We start from the raw sequence: 21,685 nt of genomic DNA, 5'->3' as shown, positions 1-21,685 counted from the left end.
AATAGTTACCTAATTAAAATAACATAAAATAAAATGTAATCACATGTGTGTGTTTGTGTGTGCGTGCGTGTGTGTGTGTGTGTGTGTGTACGTGCGTGCGTGTGTGTGTGTATGTGTGTGTGTGTGTGTGTGTGTGTGTGTGTGTGTGTGTGTGTGTGTGTGTGTGTGTGTGTGTGTGTGTGTGTCTATCTGTGACACTGATATAAACTTAATTTATATCCGCCTTAAGCAACAATTCCATTTCGTTATAAGACTTTTGTTGGAGCCAACTAAAAACTTTATTTTTACATTTTCCTTTTGTAAGTGAATATATTTTTAATGACCTATTAATAGAGTTATAAATTCTCGAGCCATTTATATAAAGATGCTTTTGCGCTAATTTAGTTCTGTGCTTCTCGACTGTACAAACCATATCGATTCTCCTTTTTGTAAGATTCCCGTTGTAGCCTATTTTGCAATGTTTACGAAGTACAGTTGTCTGAAGAAAAAGCTGCCGAACAGTTAGAACTTTACACTCCTCATACAAGTCATCAGTAGGATATCTAAACGGCTTACCAGTCAGAACCTTCAGTACTTCCCTATTTGCTCTCTCCACTTGTAGCATAGATGTCTCGGAACTACTACCCCATACAGTAACGCAGTAACCGAGAAGCGATTTAACCAGGTCATTATATACAGTAAAAAGTGTTTTCCTGCTAGCAGATGCTCTCAGTCTCCTAAATACATAAACTAGTTTTCTTATTTTGGAAGCATCGTAAGCAATTTGAAGATTCCAAGTCAGCGTACTATTTATTGTCACACCATACACATGTGTCACATTGTATTTAGTGTACTTTGAATATTCCAAAGCTGGGCATGTGCAGGAACTATCTCGTGGATATAGGTTACAACTATGGATTTTAAGAACACATTGATCTTGGGATGGTAGCGTACGAGTAGATGGAGTAAAAGTAATAAATTTTGTTTTACTAACGTTTAAGCTTAAAAGATTATTGGACAACCACTCAGACACCAGTATAACTGTTCCAGACCAGACATCAGTATAACCGTATCATCAGCATAAGCAAAAATCTTATCCTTATCAAGAAGTAGATTGCAAAGACTATTCATGTATATGAGAAACAACCTAGGACCCAAGATGCTATCTTGTGTCACACCGTAAGTGAGTTTTTCCTCTTCACTAATATAGTTGTCAATTTTAACTAGCTGATGGCGGTTCGATAAATAATCTCTAAAAATGTCCAATGCCTAGCCTCTGACACCCAGCTCCTCCAGCTTAGATAGAAGTATGGGAGTGGAAACGGTGTCAAACGCCTTGGACAGATCCAAAAAGATACCAATACACTTCATATGCACATCCAAAGCTCTCACAATAGCCTCAGTCACTTCAAGAAAGGCGTCCTCAGTTGACCTTCCCCTTCTAAAGCCAAGTAAGGAACTGTTAGCTGCAAACCAGTATGGTTTGCAGCTAACAGTTCCTTACTTTCCAAATAACAAATTAACCTATTGTTCAAAACTTTTTCGAGAATTTTAGACATAGCCGGAAGAATGGAAATAGGTCTATAATTACTTACAGAGTCTCTGTCACCGCCCTTATGAATTGGTATGACCAAAGCTTTTTTAAAAACATCGGGAAAGACACCCGAGGAGAAAGACAAATTACAAATATGAGCAACGAGAGGAGCGAGAACAGAAGCATTAGATTTTATAACATTAGTATGAATACCATCCCAGCCAACAGAACAATTATTTTTAAGACCAGTAATAATATTTAACAAGCAAGCACACTAGTTTTTTAATTATTTATAACACCTTAAGACCTATAATTGGTAGTACTTGCAAACTATACATAATGCTTATAAATAAGTAATTTGTAGTCGCTATAAAGACCAAGAGGTATTAAGTAATTTTCTTACAGAAGAAAATATTGTTGAAAACATAGCCTGTAATTCTTTATAATACTTATGTGGTAGGTAGCCACAGTTATTATTAATTGAGTAGTAATAGTAATTCAATGTGGTAGGTAGCCACACTTAGTTAATAAGAAGTACATATTTCCGTTCTACAATAATATGAAGAAATAAGTATTTTACTGATATTCCATTAATGCTCATATTATGTTAATATACATGTTTTCATTTTTTCTATTTTTATAAAGAATGTACACAAAGTTTACATTCACAATAATTGCAATTTTTAACCGACTTCCAAAAAAGGAGGAGGTTCTCAATTCGACTGTATTTCTTTTTTTTATGTATGTTACATCAGAACTTTTGACTGTGTGGACCGATTTCGACAATTTTTTTTTAATCGAAAGGTAGTGTGTGCCAATTGGTCCCATTTAAATTTATTTGAGATCTAGACTATAGTAGATTTAAGACTCAAAGAAAACTTTTTAAGACGATGTAGAACATGTATCGAGCACAAAGGTGGACATATTGAAAACTTTTTATAATAAATAATTTTAAGACGATTACTTTTCGTTTTATTAATTAAACCTAAATAACCTCCAAATGTTTATTAAATCTTCGATCTTAGTTTTCTTACAATCTTTGGGTTGGTTAACAGACTAATTTACTCTTACAAATGCTATTCTGTTGTTTTTAATTGTTTCTTCTGCCTGCCTCAATTTTCGTCTTAACTCCGCTACGTTGCTAATGTTTTTAGCGTAAACTATTTCTTTATAATATCCCCAGACAAAGAAATCGATTGGATTCAAGTCTGGGGACCGCGGCGGCCATGTAATGGGCCCTCCGCGGCCGATCCATCTGTCTCTAAATCTTTCTGTTAAATGTTGTCTGACTATTCTTGCAAAGTGGCATGGAGCACCATCGTTTTGGAACCATATCACTCAGTCTACGGATTTATCATTTTCCTCCGCACGAATCCTATACGTATGACCCAGCTAGAGCGCCAACAAAACTATTTAACCTTAAAGGAATAATAAATTGAGCAAAAAAATTTTTTTATTCAAATTGGTAATTTTAAGAATTTTCCACCTTGATGTCTTTGAAGGCAAATTTTAGCAAAAGTAGCCCCATTAAGTACAACTTTTTATTTATGATTATGAAAGCTGAGACTCTGGAGAAGTTTTTAAGCCTAATTAGAAACCATAAAATTGCCTGTTTAGATTTTTAATTCTAAGTTGAAAATTGAAGTCATAGTTCTCAAAACGTAAAATTTTCACTTAACACTTAGATTTTCACAATTTCCATCAAAGTTAAGAAGCTGAATCTTTTAAGGTCGAAGCTACAGCTCATGACTATTTAGATACAAAAACAAAAATTCTAAAAAGTCTTCAATTTTTTTTTTAGAAATTTTTAAAGTTGTTCAGGTGGAAAATTCTCAAAAACATATAAAAAAAATCATAACTCGAAAACTATTCAAAATCGCTGAACATACATAGGGATGATTCGGATACCCCAAGAGGTGCCCTATCTCTGGAATTCCGCTTATCACTACTTTTTGGGACACCTGTATATAGAATGTGAATCTCGGAAACGGCTCCAACGATTTTCATAAAATTTAGTATATAGGAGGTTTCGGGGGAGAGAAATCCATCTAGCTAGGATTCATTTTTAGAAAATGTCGTTTTATCCCTGTTTTTAGAATACGAAGGTAAATTTCGCACCCGTCAATTTAGTTGCAATAGTTCGGTGGGAAATCGGCTGGACGGGATCAACCGAGAAGATCATGATTCAAATCCCCAATGATCAATGATTTTTTCTTTTTTTTTTTTTTTTTTTTAATTGCACTAGTTTTTTTTATTTAAAGAGGCAGTTCTTATTTTTTATTATTATGTCGGTAACATCGAAAAATATTATTCATACTTTATCATTATTATTTTTTATTTTTGATTTTTTATATTTATTTATATTTATTATTATTATCGGTAAAAAAATATTATTCATCTATAATATAAAAATGAGTCGCTGAATGCTAAGCTATGCTATGCTAAGCGCAAAACTCGAGAACGGTTGGACCGATTTCGCTAATTCTTTTTTTAAATATTCCTTGAAGTACGAGGATGGTTCTTACGGAGAGAAAAATTCTAAAAAAAAAAAATTAAATTTCCTGAAAAAGTCTAAAAACAATACTTTTCTATTCTCCCACACAAAAGATTTGTGATAATACTTAAAAGTCAATTTGAACTTTAATACCATACGATAAAGTTTGTGTTAGGCGATACGAAGTTCGCCGGGTCAGCTAGTATTTTATAAATATGTAATTCGTATTTAAATATGATTTAAAAAAAAAAACACCGTTGGAGCGCCTATCAGTTTTGAGAAGCAATTACTCTCAATCTTGTAATTGTGAATTTTGTATCAATTTTTAATTTATCGTTATTTTTTATTTTTATTTTACGTTAATTCATTATTAATAATTGTGTTTGCCGGCAAACGAAAAAAAATCGACTTCAATTACATCGACAAGTAAATAGTCAAGAAATACGCATTATCAAAGATTATTCCAAAAGTTGTAATCAGATCTCGATGAAATATGACCACATGATAAACATCGGCTTTTAATTAAAAATCATCAAAATCGGTACACCCACTAAAAAGTTATGCGGATTTTCGAGATTTTCCCTCGATTTCTCTGGAATCCCATCATCAGATCCTGGTTTCCTTATCATGGTACTACACCAGGGATCATCATCTCCTTTCCATCAAAAAAAGAATTATCAAAATCTTTTCATAAACGACGAAGTTATCCCCGAACATACATCAATATATATATATATATAGACGTCAACAATACAATCCATACTGTGACGCCGCATTGGCGCAGTGGTCACAGCTATGGATTATATCTGTTACGCTGGCGGTTGCGGGTTCGATCCCCGCACATGACAAACATTTGTATTAGCCATACAGGGGTTTGCCGTTGTCTGGGTCTTTGTGCAGTCCTTGTGGGTCTCCCCACCGTGCCTCGGAGAGCACGTTAAGCCGTCGGTCCCGGTTGTTATCATGTACACCTGATAGCGATCGTTACTCATATATCCGCCAACCCGCATTTGAGCAGCGTGGTCGATTAAGCTCTGATCCTTCTCCTACATGGGGAAAGAGGCCTATGCCCAGTAGTGGGATGTTACAGGCTGAAGCGATATATACATATATATTTCATAACATGCTCTTCGGTTTAGGGTACTCTTGACCTGGCCTTTTTTCAAGACGTCCCTTATTTAGTCTCGGAACGTCCGCCTAGGTCTACCCCTTCCAATCCTTCCATACACACTCGCCTTATAGACTTTTTTCGTCAATCGTTCTTCACTCATTCTCTCGACATGACCAAACCCTCTGAGCATACCTTTCTCAATTTTTGTCACAACATCTTCTCTCAGACCACAACGTTTCCTTATCTTACTATTTCTTATCCTGTCACTCAGTTTAACTACTATCATACTTCTTAACGCTCTCATCTCAACTGCATTTATTGCTTTCATGTTTCTTCTGCCAACCCAACTTTCACTTCCGTACATGAGTGTCGGAACCAACACGCCCTCATGCACAGCCAAACGAGCCTTGTTAGACACCTTTCGACTGCTCATAAATGAGTGCAAAGCTCCATTCACCCTGTTTCCTGCATTCACTCTTCTTTCAATATCACTCTCACACTTTCCATCTCTTGTAAACTTTGAACCCAGATACACAAACTCATTCACCTGTTCAATTTGTTCATCTCCAATCACGATATTGCAGTCTGTTACTGCCTCGTCTCTTTCAAACACCATCACTTTCGTCTTCTTTACATTCATCTTCATTTCCTTTCTTACAAAGGCTCCATTCATATCAGTTAGGTCAGTAGTTGAAGTCGGTTAAAAAAGACTTCATCCAAACCGACAGCGAATCATTTAACTCTCTCTTCTACTATAATCCTTCACGATTTACTATAAATACCGAGCTGAGCTCGGTCACCCAAGTACTGTAAATATAATCCTGAATAACTTCGAGAAGACTACCATCAACCGATACCGGTCTCGGAAGACTTGGTTGTTAAACATAATTTTCGTTTTGTCCAAGTTCATACCGAGACCGACCCATCGGGAGGACTCGTTTAGGCCGGCCAATATTAGGCCTAGCTCATCCAATGTCTCCGCAAAGATGACGATATCGTTGGCGAAACGAAGGTGAGAGATGTATTCGCCGTTGACGTTGCAACGCAGTGATAAACAGTTTTGGTGATATTACACCGGAGGAAAATGGGTATTGTTCTCTAGTCCTGGATATAAACGGTCATCGTCACCGCGTCGTACATACATCTCAGTACCTCGATATATCGCCAGTCGATATGACGTTTTAGGGTCTCTGTTGGTATCGGAATGAAAGTCTTCTCAGAAGGTGTCGATCGAATATATTTGCATAAAAAATGGTAATATTTATATAAAATGATTAACAATAAAAAAGTAAGTATAACAATAGTTGATAAGTTTTTATGACCAATCGCAGATGTTTATTGTCTAAGCCTTGCGTCTCTTTCTCGCGCGTGGCTCTCCTTTTCCGCGCGTGCCGCTGTCGATGACTCATGCGCATCGTTGCGGGTCGGAGGCACGGTAGCGCAGAGCGATAATTATAAATAGAACATGCGTTCCCGCGGCTCGCTCTTTTCGGCGGCGATCGGTGCGGTGAACAGATGTCTGACGTGTACTTCATTCAGCGGCGGCGTGATTGTACTTCGCGAAGTTATGCATGAAGTGTACGTGCAAGTTAGCTTGAAGACTTCTGTGAAGATCTGTGCATGTAATTGCTGGTGCATCCGTTTGCATGGTGTTGTGCTACTTTCAAACAATTCTTTTCAGAGCTAACAATCTTGTTTCACGAACATTAAAACAGCTCTTTTCAGAGCTATGTACTTTCTGTTTCACGAACGCGTCAATGTATCTTGGTAACGGTAATAGTTGAGGTTATGAACGGTGAAGGTATTTTTAAGGTAAAGGTATCAGGTAAGTTATATTGTAGTAGCCTCATTGAATTACTATTACTACTTAAGTAATAATAGTTCGATGTGGTAGGTAGCCACAACGTCTATACCAGTGGATTCCATCGTAATTTAATTATTGTATCTATTTCATTTTCCCTATAGAGAAAGATACTAGGGCCGGAGGACCCCAGACGCTAGTATTAGATTATTTTATATAATAATAACTTTTAACCGCGGCTTCACTCGCATTGATTATTTTTTTTATTAAAAAATATTTTTTTACTTCTAATACCTCCAAGAATATGTGTACAAAGTTTCATGATTTTTTTTTTTTTTTTTTTTTTTATTTGTTCAAAACACAAAAAACACATAGTTAAAACTTATACATAAGCCTGCCACGAAAACTCACAAGAGCTTATCCGGACAAGCCGCCGCGTCGCATATCATATTATCATATAATATCTTTATCGTACCGTACCATGTTAGGCCATTAAATTTAAACTAAGGTAATTACCAAAATTTTGTAACTATTAAACGCTTAAAGATTTTAGTAAATGTTCTTTTAGTGATCTTCTATATTTGCGTTTGTCCAGGTATAACTCTTGTAGGTCTTCGGGAAGTTCATTAACAAATGCAGGTATAATGGTGTTTAACATTCTAGCTCCGTAAAAATTCCTAGCATTCGGCACAACAAATTTTTTTGAGTTTTGGATATTTCTTAGGGTATTGGGTCTACATTTTTCGATTAATAAAGAAGGATCATTAACTTCATTTAGGATATTGAATTTCACCAAAGTAAATACATCCATGACATTACAATATTTAAAAATATCACCTTCATTCAAGATACATTTATTTTTAAATTTTGGGATAATGGTTTTTAATAAACGTAACTGTAAAGCATAAATATTATTTAAATGTGTTTTATAGGTCCTACCGTAGCTACTCAGTCCATAACTGATAACAGATTGAGCCAGGGCTAGATACAGTGTTCTACAAATTTTATATGGGAGCTTATGTTTCAATATAAACAATCTACTAAGTAGAGATCTTAATTTAGAGCAGACGAGGTCTATGTGAGGCTTCCAGCTAAATCTGTTATCAATAACGATGCCGAGATAAGTATGTTGATTTACTTTTTCTAACAGTGGACATTGACAATTCAAACTAATACGACTACTATGGAAACATTCATGATGATCGGTTAAGTAGTTTTCGCGTGAAAGCGTAACAAACAGACTTACATTCACATTTAGAATAGGTATTATTATTCTTTATTATTAGGGATGAAATTGATACTGTCAAACTGAGCTGTCAAACATATTCTGTCCACATGCTGTCCGCAGTATTTATTGCCAGATACTGATTTGTCAATGATTTGACTATATTTTCAGTTATTTACAAAACATATTGACAATTGAATTCTTTATATAAATGAAATTTATACTTTATTATCAAAACTTTACAATTACTGTATTAATTTAAAATGAATGATTAAAACTTAATTCAACATGGATTCCCGGGAATTTATTGTTGCGTTTTTGCCGAATCGAATGAGACAACATTTGAACATTCAGAATTTGACATTGACAGTTGTTTTTTTAAGATTCCCGCCACGTTTTGATGAAAGCTAACTCTGACCCACCTCTATTTTGTGGGCGAAGTGGGCGCGATATAAGACCGTAATTATAATAACAACTAACAATAACGTCTTTACAATTCTTTTTTTATTCTTCGTTTTATTACTATAGGCATTCAGCCTGTATCATCCCACTGTTGGGCGTTGGCTTCTTTCTCAACGTAGGAGAAGGATTGGAGCTTAATGCACCATGCTGCTCCACTGCGGGTTGGCGGATATGTCCCAGACACTCCGATTTTATTTATTTGTATAGATTATGCTTATGTTTTTTATTTTAGCTGCTTAGATTTTCAATGTTTAGCAAGAATATTTTAAGTAAAATACAATAATAACATAAAACTTTTACTTATTTATATTGCAAAACTACAACAACTCAGTTTAAATATTTTATACAATTTCTTTAAATTACTGCCATCTATAATGTGCGTAGGCTCTATTAGCTTCACACTGACGATGTAGGTCCTGCTTCCTCTTCACAACTTTGCCGGTGTTATTAGCAGCATCAAGTAGTTCCCATGCAAACTGTTCAGGGAAGTGCACTGTTCTCCCCTTATCATTGGTGGCTTCTAACAGCCACTTTATGGCTAAGAAAAGTGATCTCTTTTCAGTTATTGGACCAGGTACCTAAAACAAGTGATCTAAATAATTTTCTCCGAGATAGACAAACAAACAGATAAACAAAAATTGTAAAAAATGTAATATTGTTTCATGTACAGTTTATACATCCATATGCATTTAGTAAAAAGGGATTATATTAATATTACAAACAGACACTCCAATTTTATTTATTTGTATGATAATAAATTTAAAATAAAAATAATATTAAACTTAAGATGTTTTTGAGGATTTTAGAAAATGTATAAAATATTTACCTGGTATGTAATACCGCCTCTTTTGATTGGAAGTAGTTGCAATAAAGGTTTAGAGTTTTCAATAGCCTTGTATAAGATATCCTTGGGATTAAGTATTATATTTGCTTTTTCTTCTGGTGCAGAAGCAAGGTGATACCTTTCTATTTGAATTCTTTTGATATTTTCAAATGATTTTTCAACCAGGCTGCGAGCTAATTTCTTTTTACCCATCTTCATTACATGATTAATTAGTTTACTAAAATGAGGTGAAATTTTTTGAATCTTTTATGTATTGCAATCTTGTAGTAACTTTGGTAATGATGTACAATCCCGGCACGAAATTTATGGGGTTGGGGGAAAGGGGGGGTGGGGGTGGGAGGGAGTGTGGGTTTTTCATCCCACGGACAACTATTTTTGTGTAAACCCCGCTGTTACAGAGATATCGTGGTTGAAGTTTTGAGGTTAAAATTAACCTACCACCTTTAAGGTTAGAGTAACGCTTGGCTCCGGCGCTGCGGGAAGTGCAGCACTTCCACCCTTGCGTGCGAAAGCACGCTCACTCATGCTCCGTTCCGCAGCGGAGGCCAGCCGCTCCTCTACGCATTCGTTCGCGCGCTTTCGCACGGCGGGCGAGGGCTGCCCTCCCTCTGCGCCTCCGGCTTAAAAAAAAAAAACACTAGGGGTAGGGCAGACCACGACCACGTGGACAGTAGGGTGCTCCGATTCGGTTTTGGGTATTTTTCAAATTTCTATACCTATATTCTAGCACGCAATGTTACTAATTTTATTAGAATATTATGTCTGACGCGTTATTTTGTTTAAAAGTGTCTATTTGTCAGTCGTTAAAGGTCAGTTCATATCGTATTTTGATCTTGCAGTAAGATCGTTTTTACGTAAATTTGTTCGAAAATAACGCGTGATAGTCGCAGTACGAAGCATGAGTACACTTACCGCAGCACCGGATTTAAGGTAGAGCCAGAAAATTAACAAAAATTTAGCCTCCGATAAAAAAAATCTACCTATATTGTACATCATAGCCGTGAGTACAAACATATGTACATGTGCCCCGAATAGTTATCAAGTATGAAGTTAAAATATTTTTTACTAAATTCTTGTTGCAAATGTAGTTTTATTTTTGTCATTATAAAGCAATGATTGTTAAGTGGGTATTATTTGAAGAGCTCTTAATCAACCATATTATAGTTAAAATACATAATGTACCCAAAAATATTACCTCACAAGTGGATCATAATAAACTGAAGAAGTCTCATAAGACGCAGGAGGTTTCACGGGTACTGCAGCTATTCTGGATAATTCATTATTCTCCAATAGTTTAGCTTGGTCTTCTTTCCTAAATATTGGATTTTGAAAGTAGTCGGGAAAACTCGTCGGTCTCGGGTAAAATCTGTACTGCGTTAAACTTAGCCGTCTGTAACATTTTTGTAAATAATATATATCTAAAAACATACAAATTATATCAAATATATATAATAGATTAAGATTTTGTAATTACTTACAAATTTAACCTCGAATTTTGAAATACACATTTTGCTACAGGCCCTATTTTATATGCAATACTAGTCATTTTAAATGTATACGATTAAAAAGTATACAATCTCTATGTTTATAAATTTATTAATATTTGATAGTAAAAAATATATAAATTTCCGAAATGAAAACAAAAAATACAGATAATTGTTGAATTTAACCTAACTCGTCGCACAATTGTTATAGCGAACCGTGAAACGAAATATTCATGTTGTATTCGACTAAATCGACTTTTCCTGAATGAATCGAACTTATAAAACTGGCGTTGGGGGCAATAATTATTTAATTCAATTAAATTTATTTACTTGTGACTTATGTTGAGACTAAAAATAGTTTTCTGCTTTATAAAAAATCAACTAAGATAAATATAAACTTAAAAGCATTTCCGTTTTACACAGAAATTTGTTTTCTTAGTATCAAAGCTTAGTTGTTGTTGTTGATTTAAAATTTATCAAAGGAAAGGCAAAGGACTATAATCCATACAGCCTAGTTTGAATTTGCAAGTTTCGTTCTGATATATCAAAAGGCCGGAGCCAAGTCTGAAGTAACTTTATTTTTCTTCTGATTCGATGACTGGTAAAGTAAGGCCGAAGCCAAGTCTGTAATTTCAGTATCAAAGCTTAGTTTCTGGATTCAACTAAAAGCATAGATAATCACAAATTATTAAAATTATGTGGCGTCATGGGAACGAAGTTCCTTCAGATAGTATAAAAGCAACACAATTTTAAAAAAATGTTGAATTTTATTTATATTTTTATAGTTATTTAGTCTTTGATTTTTTTTTTAATTTTGTTAATTTTACAAAATAACAAATACCGTAAAATAAAATAAATCAAACACAATAATAATAATCACAATTTAAAGTATTAAGTGAAATAAAGTCTTTATTTATTTTTGTCGACAGTATTAAATTACATAAATAATTTAGAAAAAAGTTTACCAGTAATATTTTAGTTTTATAAACGTCATATTATACAGTCGAGTGACTGATATTACGTCACTTTCGTTATATATTTTTCTTACGGTTTTAGTAGGTATCACATTTTTTTCAGTTCGGTCGCCCAGCCAAATGTCAAGCCTGCCGTAAGGAACTTCGTTTCAATAAAATCGAAATGTCTTTGCCTATAAGGACATTTCTGGTTATATTATTAATTGTCCTTCGACAAAAAATGAACAGATACAATATTTATTTACTTATGTAATCTAACGATATAGCCCTATATAATACTTGTCGTTACATTTTAATACATGATATTGTAAAAATAAACAAAACCAAAATGTCAAAATCTTAAAGACAACACCAATAAAACTAGGGACAACATTTCGTAAGAAATCGATTAAAAATAATTGATAATATTCTTTTTGAAATAAGACTTATTTACGCATGCTTGACTTGGTTAGCAAGTTGGTAAATGCGTGAAAAGAACGTTATGAAAAGTGTTGTGGCGACATCTATCGCGCAACATACTAATTACGTAATTAGAGAAAAACTGACGTATGCTACATCGCGCTATCAGAGTTTTCAAAGTGATTGAGTACAAGAACCCGACAACAACCGTTGGGGGCAGTAGTCGGTTGGTTGGAGGATCCTCCCTCTTCAGTGGTAGACGAGAAATTCAACACCACTTTTCCTCTCGCTGCCAAAGTGTGATTGGACGAAGCGAACGAAAGTTGAGACGGAGATATGTTAGTAAAGGAAGTTGAAGTAGTTAATAAATTAATATCTTAAGTAGAAATAATAGTTTTGTTTTTATATCTAAGCCTTATAAACCTTAAACAATAAAATAAAAACTACGCACGTGAAAACGAAATTCGATACGAGATCCGAGAAGACGTTGAGAAAATTTAGTGCATATTGGGGTATATAGGGACACCAGGGAAAGAAAGTGTTTTTAATAGAGAAACTTTTTATTATTCGAATGTCACAAAAAAAAACGCTCTTATACAATATACTCCATATCTTCATTACATCAGAGAGAGTTACGCTCCGTATATAGTATAGACTTAGTCATAGACAAACTACTTTCCAAGGGATGTGCACATTGCACTCTTACAGTGCACCATTGTTGCGCCATTTTTGGAAGACATCCCGGATATCGAATTCGGCGAGATTACGTCGCTATACGGCGCTCGATAAGTTTAAAAATAGACCAATAGAAAAATAGGTACAGGGCGCTGTGTAGCTACAGTAGTAAATAGGGCTAGTGGCCCTGACGGGATACCAGCCAGAGTTCTTAAAACATGTGCTCCTGAGTTGTCTCCGGTTCTAACGCGCTTGTACCACCTCTCTCTAAAATCAGCTCAGGTTCCTAAAGCTTGGAAGATTGCCAATGTACAACCTGTACCTAAAAAGGGTAGTCGTGCCGACCCGGCTAACTATAGACCAATCGCTATCACCTCCATACTGTGTAAAAGTTTGGAGCGCATACTGAACGATAAGCTCCTTGCATACCTCGAATCGAATGACCTCCTGTCGGACCAGCAATACGGTTTTCGCCGCAACAGGTCCACGGGGGATCTTTTAGTGTATGCCTCGCACATCTGGGGCGAAGCCTTGGATAAGCACGGAGAGGCGCTAGCTGTCTCACTTCATATCTCGAAGGCATTTGACCGGGTCTGACATGAGAGCCTATTGAGTAAGCTTTCGACCTACGGAATACCCCCTAGCCTGTGTGGCTGGATATCAGATTTCCTGAGTGGGCGATCATTTCGGGTGGTCTTGGATGGCTCCTCGTCTGATTTGAAGGCGGTTAATGCCGGTGTCCCTCAGGGATCAGTTCTCTTTGCAACCCTCTTCTTGCTTCACATTAATGACCTCCTCAAGCCCGGTATCTTTGGATACGCGGACGACAGCACTGTTACGGAGAGATACATGTCCAGTCCCCGAGCTAGCGGGGCTGAAACTCTTGAGCATAGAGAGGCTCTCGTTGAACGCATGAATTTGGCTTTAAAAGAGGTATCCGATTGGGGTGACGCCAACCTAGTCAAATTTAATGCTCTCAAAACGCAAGCGTGTCTTTTCACCGCTAAACGGAGTCCATTCCCTTTAGCTCCAACTTTCCGGGGTGTATCTGTACCGATCACCGATAATATTGATCTTTTAGGCATAAATATTTCGTCTAATATGAACTTCGGACAATGCATAGAGTCCAAGGCAAAAATCGCCGGTAAGAAACTTGGTATCCTCAATAAAATCAGGCAGTACTTCACACCGGAACAGCTTCTCACTCTGTACCAAGCACAAGTTCGATCGAGTATGGAGTACTGCAGTCACTTATGGGATGGCTCTGCCAAGTACCAGCTTGCTGCTTTGGAGTCTGTGGATCGACGCGCCAGAAGACTCATCGGTGACGAACCACTGGTTAACTCTAGACTACAAAGTCTTGAACATCGGCGCAAGGTTGCCTGTCTGTCTGTATTTTACAGAATATATTTCGGAGAGTGTGCCCAAGAGCTGCACAATTTGGTTCCGCCATCACCATTCTACCACCGAACCGCTAGGCATCGCTTGAGTGTGCACCGCTACGTGGTTGAAATCCCACGATCTCGCACTAAGCGTTTTGCTTCCTCTTTCTTAATACGCACCGCAAAAACCTGGAATGCCCTTCCGGCTTCCGTTTTTCCAAATAACTACAACTTGGGTATTTTCAAATCAAGAGTGAATAGGCATCTTCTAGGCAAGCGCGCACTATCTTAGGCTGCATCTTCACTTACCATCAGGTGAGATCGCGGTCATCATTACAGCCTATACAGTCCATACAGTCCACTGCTGGACATAGGCCTCCACAAGTTTACGCCAAAAATAACGTGAACTCATGTGTTTTGCCCATAGTCACCACGCTGGGCAGGCGGGTTGGTGACCGCAGGGCTAGCTTTGTCGTACCGAAGACGCTGCTGCCCGCCTTCGGCCTGTGTATTTCAAAGCCAGCAGTAGGATGGTTATCCCGCCATCGGTCGGCTTCTTAAGTTCCAAGGTGGTTGTGGAACCTTGTTATCCCTTAGTCGCCTCTTACGACACCCACGGGAAGAGAGGGGGTGGCTAAATTCTTTAGTGCCGTAGCCACGCAGATCGCGGTCAAGCGCTAGTCTATATATTTAAAAAAAAAAAAATAATAATAATATAGTCACTCCCTCTCTTCCCGTGGGTGTCGTAAGAAGCGACTAAGAGATAACACAATTCCACTACCACCTTGGAACTTAAAAAAGCGACCGATGGCGTGATAACCATCCAACTGCTGGCTTTGAAATACACAAGCCGAAGACGGGAAGCAGCGTCTTCGGTGTGACAAAGTCCTACGGTCACTAACCCGCCTGCCCAGTGTGGTGACTATAGGCAACACATATGAGTTCACGCCATCTTTGGCGTGAACTTGTGGAGGCCTATGTCCAGCAGTAGACTGTGATACGCTGAAATGATGATGATGATGATGAAGACAGGGCGATGTAATGTCGCCGAACGTTGGATTGGGCAAATACATCTCGCATCTTTGTTTCGCCCACGATATTGTCATCTTTGTAGAAATGTTGGATGAGCTAGGCCTAAACGAGTCCTCCCTAGTTCGAGTTGAACAATTTTTGGTATTTTTGGTTAACCATGGAAGTAATGTTAGTATATTATGTCAATGAAGTTACTAAGACCTGCTCTACCATATAATATAATAAGCAATGTACTTTTACAAAAAAAAGCGATAAAAAATTAGTTTAGAAAAGATTATTTTAGAAATCGATTTTGTCCCAACCCTTACTAAAACAAAATCACATTACCTACATTGTTTTCGATCTGTCATAAGTGTTATTTATATTATTTTTCTTTCGTTAAAATTGCAAATAAAATGAAATTAAATTTAATAATATAATTTTAAAGATGTCAACGATTATAAAGTTTGATCTAAAGGAACTGAGAAAATTAGCTAATGATAAAAATTCGTGTATAATTGAGAAAAAAGTGACACAAAATCTAGCTTTACAACCATGGTGTCTAAGCAATCTTAAAGATTCTATAAAAAATCTGTTAGATTATAAGATAGGCAAATTTGATAAAGAGTGAGTTTTTTTTTTCTGATCTACATTTATATTGATCGTCAACAATTATTTTACGTGTTATTATTTACAGATTTGACGGGATTTTGTTAAGCTACAAGAATCTTCGAATACTTCAAAATGTTGGTGCAATACGTAACGATAACGCCGACATACATTTCCAAGTACAAGCCGATTATTTTATATTCCGCCCATATGTCGGCGCTACATTGAAAGGCATTGTTAACAAAAAGAGTACAACACATCTGGGTATACTTGTGCATAGGTAAATCATAAATATAAATAAATAAATGCCTCAATACATAAACTATATTTTTAAAACTTGTTATAGTAACTAGTGATAAAAATGTGACAAAGCTCTTATTTACTTAAAAAACACTTAAAACAATAAGCCATGTGTTGTCTCTTTCAGAGTCTTTAATGTAGTTATTCCAAGACCTACAGAAGAGCCTGGGAATGACTGGGTTGGTTGTAATGTTACAGAGGGACAAGAAGTTGTGTTTCAAATAGTCGTACTAGACCTTTATGGAGCTTTGCCATACATAAGAGGGAAATTAGATGAGAGGTAATACCTAAATTCGTTTTTAGAATTATTTATTACTTTACTACTTAAATTCACTTGTAAACTACAATCCGTCCATCAGCTTTTAAAAATTTACTGCTGGACATAAGCTCCCCTAATATTCACCACTCCCTCCAAGCCTACATCCTTTGAATCCAGTGGGTTTCCACTGTCTTCAAGTCGCCACTCTGCCTGGTTAGACGGTGGCCTGTGCTTCTTTTGCCGATATTCCGTCACCATTTGAGAACATTTCTTCCCAATGGGTTGTCAGTTCTCTTAACAAAATGGCCTGCCCATTGTCACATTAGCTTATAGATTTTGAGAATTATGTTGGTGACCTTTGTTCATCTACAGATTTCATAATTTCGGATTATGTCACATAGAGAAATACCAAGCATAGCTCTCCATTGCTCGCTAAGCAATCTAGAGTCTGTGGAAAAGGCTAACGGTAACAGATGACATCTAAGTATCATAAGACATCACTTGTACTTATATTTTTAAATTTTAGGAGGCTTAAATCAGACCAAGATGTTGGTGATGAAGCAATTGAAACAAAACCTGCTAAATCTATTAGTGTGGCATATGTTAATTTTGATAAAACAAAACCAAATCAAAAAGAAGACGGTGATAAATTGGTACATACATCTTCAAAAAAGAAATCAAGCAATAGTAATATAAAAAACAATAATACTAATGGACAACTTGAACATATTGAAAATGTAAATCATAATTCTGAAAAAACCAAAAACAAAAACAATAAACATGACCCAGAAATCAAACACTTAATAAAAAAATCAAAAAAGACTGTTTAGAAGAAATGAAATGTTATTCTGAATGTGTGAAAAAATAAAAATGTCATTTACTTGCCATACAAGTATCTGACATTTTTATTTTTAATGTTTATTAAATATTATTTTTATGAGAATATGAAAATCTAAATATATGGTATATAATAATTATGTCTTTAATTTTCTTACTTATACTTTTACAGAACACTGCCAAGTATCCTACATCTATATATACAGGGTGTCCCAGAAATCAACGTCAAGCCGGCAATGGGCGATAGGCCAATTGATGGTGGTTATCAGAAAAATAAGAAAAAAAATATTTATGAATAATTTAAAAAAATAATGGCTTTTAAAAAAAAAATCGAGAAATTGACACCCTGTGACAGTCTTTCAAGCTTTGTGACTAGAAACCTTGACTATGCTTTGTTTTTTTTTGTGTAACGGGTCCCTGAATAACTGTTTTATTAATTGTAATCTAAAATTAATACTAAAATGCCTCAGCTTTAGAAAAACATCATTTTATTGCGCAACCATTACGCAAAAAAGATAACAACATCTATCTTTATGTGACTGTCTTGTAAAAAAAATGTACTACGCTCTTTTGGCAAGTAGCTTTAAAAGATGGCGCATTTAGTCTGGATTCTAAAATGGTACTACATTTAGTAGTTTAAACCTAAGATTCGGTAGAAAAAAAAATGTAAACCAAATGAAAGTTAATTATTTTTATCACTCAAATTGCTATGGACCGCGTTTGAGTACGAATGCTATAATATAGTGACCCTTTTGTGCCGTGTGTGAGCGAGACAGACAGTCATAGTATTGTGTCTTGTGTGAGCGAGACAGATAGTGACGCCACCATGATGCATCTGCCATTTTGTGTTATACTTTAGTACGTTACGCTTCTTCGTTTACTACGCATCTTTCTGTATTCGTGTTGATTTCGTACTTACAATTTTGGATTGTTTATTGGACTTGTTTGTGTTGTGATCTGGATTTGTTGTATAAACGTTTCGTTTGACAGTGAGTGTCCGTGATGCCGCATCTGTACACGACGGAGGAATATGCCAACATGCACCTCATTTATGGGGAATGCAGATGCAATGCTACTGCTGCGGCTAGACTCTATCGTGAGAGATATCCAAATCGTGAACGTTATCCGGATCATCGAGTTTTTATAAATGTGCACCGGTTACTCTCAGAGGGTCGATTCCCCAACCAAGTGACTAGTGAGGGAAGACCAAATACTTCTAATGAAGACATGGTCTTGCAAGAAGTCAGTTACGACCCGAGTACCTCAGTCCGTTTAATTGAAGCAAGGACGGGGGTGTCAAAAAGTACAGCACACCGAATTTTAAAAGAGAAACGAGTTTCACCCGTACCATGTACAACGAGTACAAAGTCTCCTGCCCCAGGATTACCCTGCAAGGCTTGCATTTTGTCAAATGATGTTGCAAAAGTATAGGGAAGATCCGCAATTTTTAAACAAAATTCTATGGTCCGATGAATCTACCCTAAAAAGAGACGGATACATGAATCTGCATAATCTGCACGAGTGGCATTTGGAAAATCCACACTTAATGCGAGAAGATCGATCTCAGTATCGATTTAAAATAAATATGTGGACCGGCATTTTAAATGGAAAAATTATTGGGCCATTCGAGTTACCAGAAAATTTGACCGGCGAGGTTTATCTGGATTTTATAGAAAACCATTTACCAAATTTACTGGAAGACGTCTCACTTGACATTTACCGAAGCATTTGGTTTCAACAAGATGACTGCCCAGCACATTATACTCGCTCAGTCAGAGAATTTCTCGATCTAGAATACCGAGGTAGATGGATAGGACGGTCTGGTCCAATTTCGTGGCCAGCCCGTTCACCGGACTTAAATCCAGTCGACTTCTTTTACTGGGGAACGTTAAAAGAAAAAGTATATTCTAAACCACTTCAAAATTTAAACGAATTACGAGAAAAAATTGCGGCAGCTGTTGAAGAGATCAACTCGAAAAGGTACGCTCGTCTTGTAAACCGCTCTTTTTTAAGAAGATGTAGGGCTTGCATTTCGGCCGAAGGCAAACAATTTGAAAATTTGTTATGAATGAATAAACTTTGATTCCAATAACTGAATTTTATTTCAACCGTATTTTTTTTTTGTCCAAATTTAAGTAACAGTCTTCTAAGTCTAGTGTCACTGTTTCGCTCACACACGGCACAATAGGGTCACTATATTATAGCATTCGTATTCAAACGCGGTCCATAGCAATTTGAGTGATATAAAAATAATTAACTTTCATTTGGTTTACATTTTTTTTTCTACCGAATGTTAGGTGTAGTCTTCTAAGTGTACTACCATTTTAGAATCCAGACTAAATGCGCCATCTTTTTACAATACTATGACTGTCTGTCTCGCTCACACACGACACAATAGGGTCACTATATTATAGCATTCGTACTCAAACGCGGTCCATAGCCATTTGAGTGATAAAAATAATTAACTTTCATTTGGTTTACATTTTTTTTCTACCGAATCTTAGGTGTAAACTACTAAATGTAGTACCATTTTAGAATCCAGACTAAATGCGCCATCTTTTAAAGCTACTTGCCAAAAGAGCGTAGTACATTTTTTTTACAAGACAGTCACATAAAGATAGATGTTGTTATCTTTTTTGCGTAATGGTTGCGCAATAAAATGATGTTTTTCTAAAGCTGGGGCATTTTAGTATTAATTTTAGATTACAATTAATAAAACAGTTATTCAGGGACCCGTTACACAAAAAAAAAACAAAGCATAGTCAAGGTTTCTAGTCACAAAGCTTGAAAGACTGTCACAGGGTGTCAATTTCTCGATTTTTTTTAAAAAGCCATTATTTTTTTAAATTATTCATAAATATTTTTTTTCTTATTTTTCTGATAACCACCATCAATTGGCCTATCGCCCATTGCCGGCTTGACGTTGATTTCTGGGACACCCTGTATAATAAAATAATTTTTAACAAAAAAAAAACCGACTTCAAAAAGGAAACTAAAAAGTGAAAAATAAATTTACTTAGTACAAAGTAATTCGTATTTTGATTCTGTTAATCAGAAATGATTAAATAAATATTTTATAATTTTGAAGTCGGTGCCATGTAAAACAATAACTACTCTAGTATCTACTAAGTTGTATTCAGTTTTCTTTCATAATTTGTTTCATTGACTATTAGGTTGAATTCTGTATTGTTTTGACAATCTAATCATATTTTTTGTACTTGTTTGTTGTGTGTGTGTTGTTTGTATTTGTTTTTATAGCCAGGTTGTTGTAGTATTTACTTGGCACCAACTTCAAAATTATAAAATATTTATTTAATCATTTCTGATTAACTAAATCAAAATACGAATTACTTTGTACTAAGTAAATTTATTTTTCACTTTTTAGTTTCCTTTTTGAAGTCGGTTTTTTTTTTGTTAAAAATTATTTTATTTTACAATTTTTAGTGATGGGTAGACCTAATAAGGATGATTTTTCTCTTATGTCGGGGGTTCGGAAACATACACAATACACAAGCACAAACACCCAGATCATGACAAAGATCTATATGGCCAATATAAAAGTCTGTCGTGCGCGGGGATTGAACCCACTAACGCTAGCGCAACAGCCGGTGCTGTGACCGCTGCGCTAACGCATCGACATACTATGAGTAAAGTTCGCTATCAGGTGTACGTAATAACAACCGGGACTGACAGCCTAGCGTGTTCTCCGAGGCTAGGTTGGGGGAACCACAAGGATTAACAACTAGACCGAAATTAAATATTTGAATAAACATAAATATCCACTCCGAGCTGGAATAGAACCCGCGACCGTCGGTGTTTAGGCGCCGCCGACACGGCACATGCACCATTATATCAAAGCGGTCGTCAAACAGCAAAAGGTAACTGCTGTAAATTGTTGAGAAATTCCCTCGAGTGTTTATGGGCTCCATCATCAAACCTGGTCCTGCGACACAGACGATCACACTGCAGGTAATTGCTATAAATCGTTGAAAAGTTCCCTCGACTATCTTTCGTCTCCATCATCAGACATTAATGGCACTTGTAACTCATATAGGTGCAAAGTTCTCATCAATAGAAACAAATTTAGTTCAAACAGTAGGTAATTGCTATAAGTCGTTGAAGAGTACCCGCGACTATCTTTCGTCTCCATCATCAGACTGAAATGGCACTTATAACTCATATATATGCAAAGTTCTCATCAATAGAAACGAATTAAGTTCAAACAGCAGGTAATTGCTATAAATCGTTAAAGAGTTCCCTCGACTAACTTTTGTCTCCATCATCAGACTGTAATGACACTTGTAA

The 21,685-nt window shown here is 36.1% G+C and overlaps 2 protein-coding genes across 2 annotated transcripts; one reads left to right on the top strand and one right to left on the bottom strand.

Moving 5' to 3' along the window:
* Window positions 1-8,891: 8,891 nt before the first annotated feature.
* Window positions 8,892-11,092, bottom strand: LOC123656891 (28S ribosomal protein S7, mitochondrial). Its single transcript, XM_045592507.1, has 4 exons — window positions 10,929-11,092; window positions 10,646-10,840; window positions 9,433-9,667; window positions 8,892-9,184 (listed from the first exon to the last, which is right to left on the bottom strand). The coding sequence occupies exons 1-4, from the start codon at window positions 10,994-10,996 to the stop codon at window positions 8,966-8,968; spliced, it is 717 nt and encodes a 238-aa protein (XP_045448463.1). The 5' UTR covers window positions 10,997-11,092; the 3' UTR covers window positions 8,892-8,965.
* A 4,630-nt stretch (window positions 11,093-15,722) lies between these two features.
* Window positions 15,723-17,493, top strand: LOC123656995 (DNA-directed RNA polymerase I subunit RPA43). The gene is made up of 4 exons (XM_045592600.1): window positions 15,723-16,002; window positions 16,073-16,264; window positions 16,412-16,564; window positions 17,070-17,493. The coding sequence occupies exons 1-4, from the start codon at window positions 15,824-15,826 to the stop codon at window positions 17,371-17,373; spliced, it is 828 nt and encodes a 275-aa protein (XP_045448556.1). The 5' UTR covers window positions 15,723-15,823; the 3' UTR covers window positions 17,374-17,493.
* The last annotated feature ends 4,192 nt before the right edge of the window (window positions 17,494-21,685 follow it).

Source organism: Melitaea cinxia, chromosome 10 (genome assembly GCF_905220565.1).
Source record: "Melitaea cinxia chromosome 10, ilMelCinx1.1, whole genome shotgun sequence".
Classification (NCBI taxonomy): Eukaryota; Metazoa; Arthropoda; class Insecta; order Lepidoptera; family Nymphalidae; genus Melitaea; species Melitaea cinxia.
The sequence above is the reverse complement of the archived record's forward strand: the minus strand, read 5'-3'. Positions and strand labels throughout refer to the sequence as shown.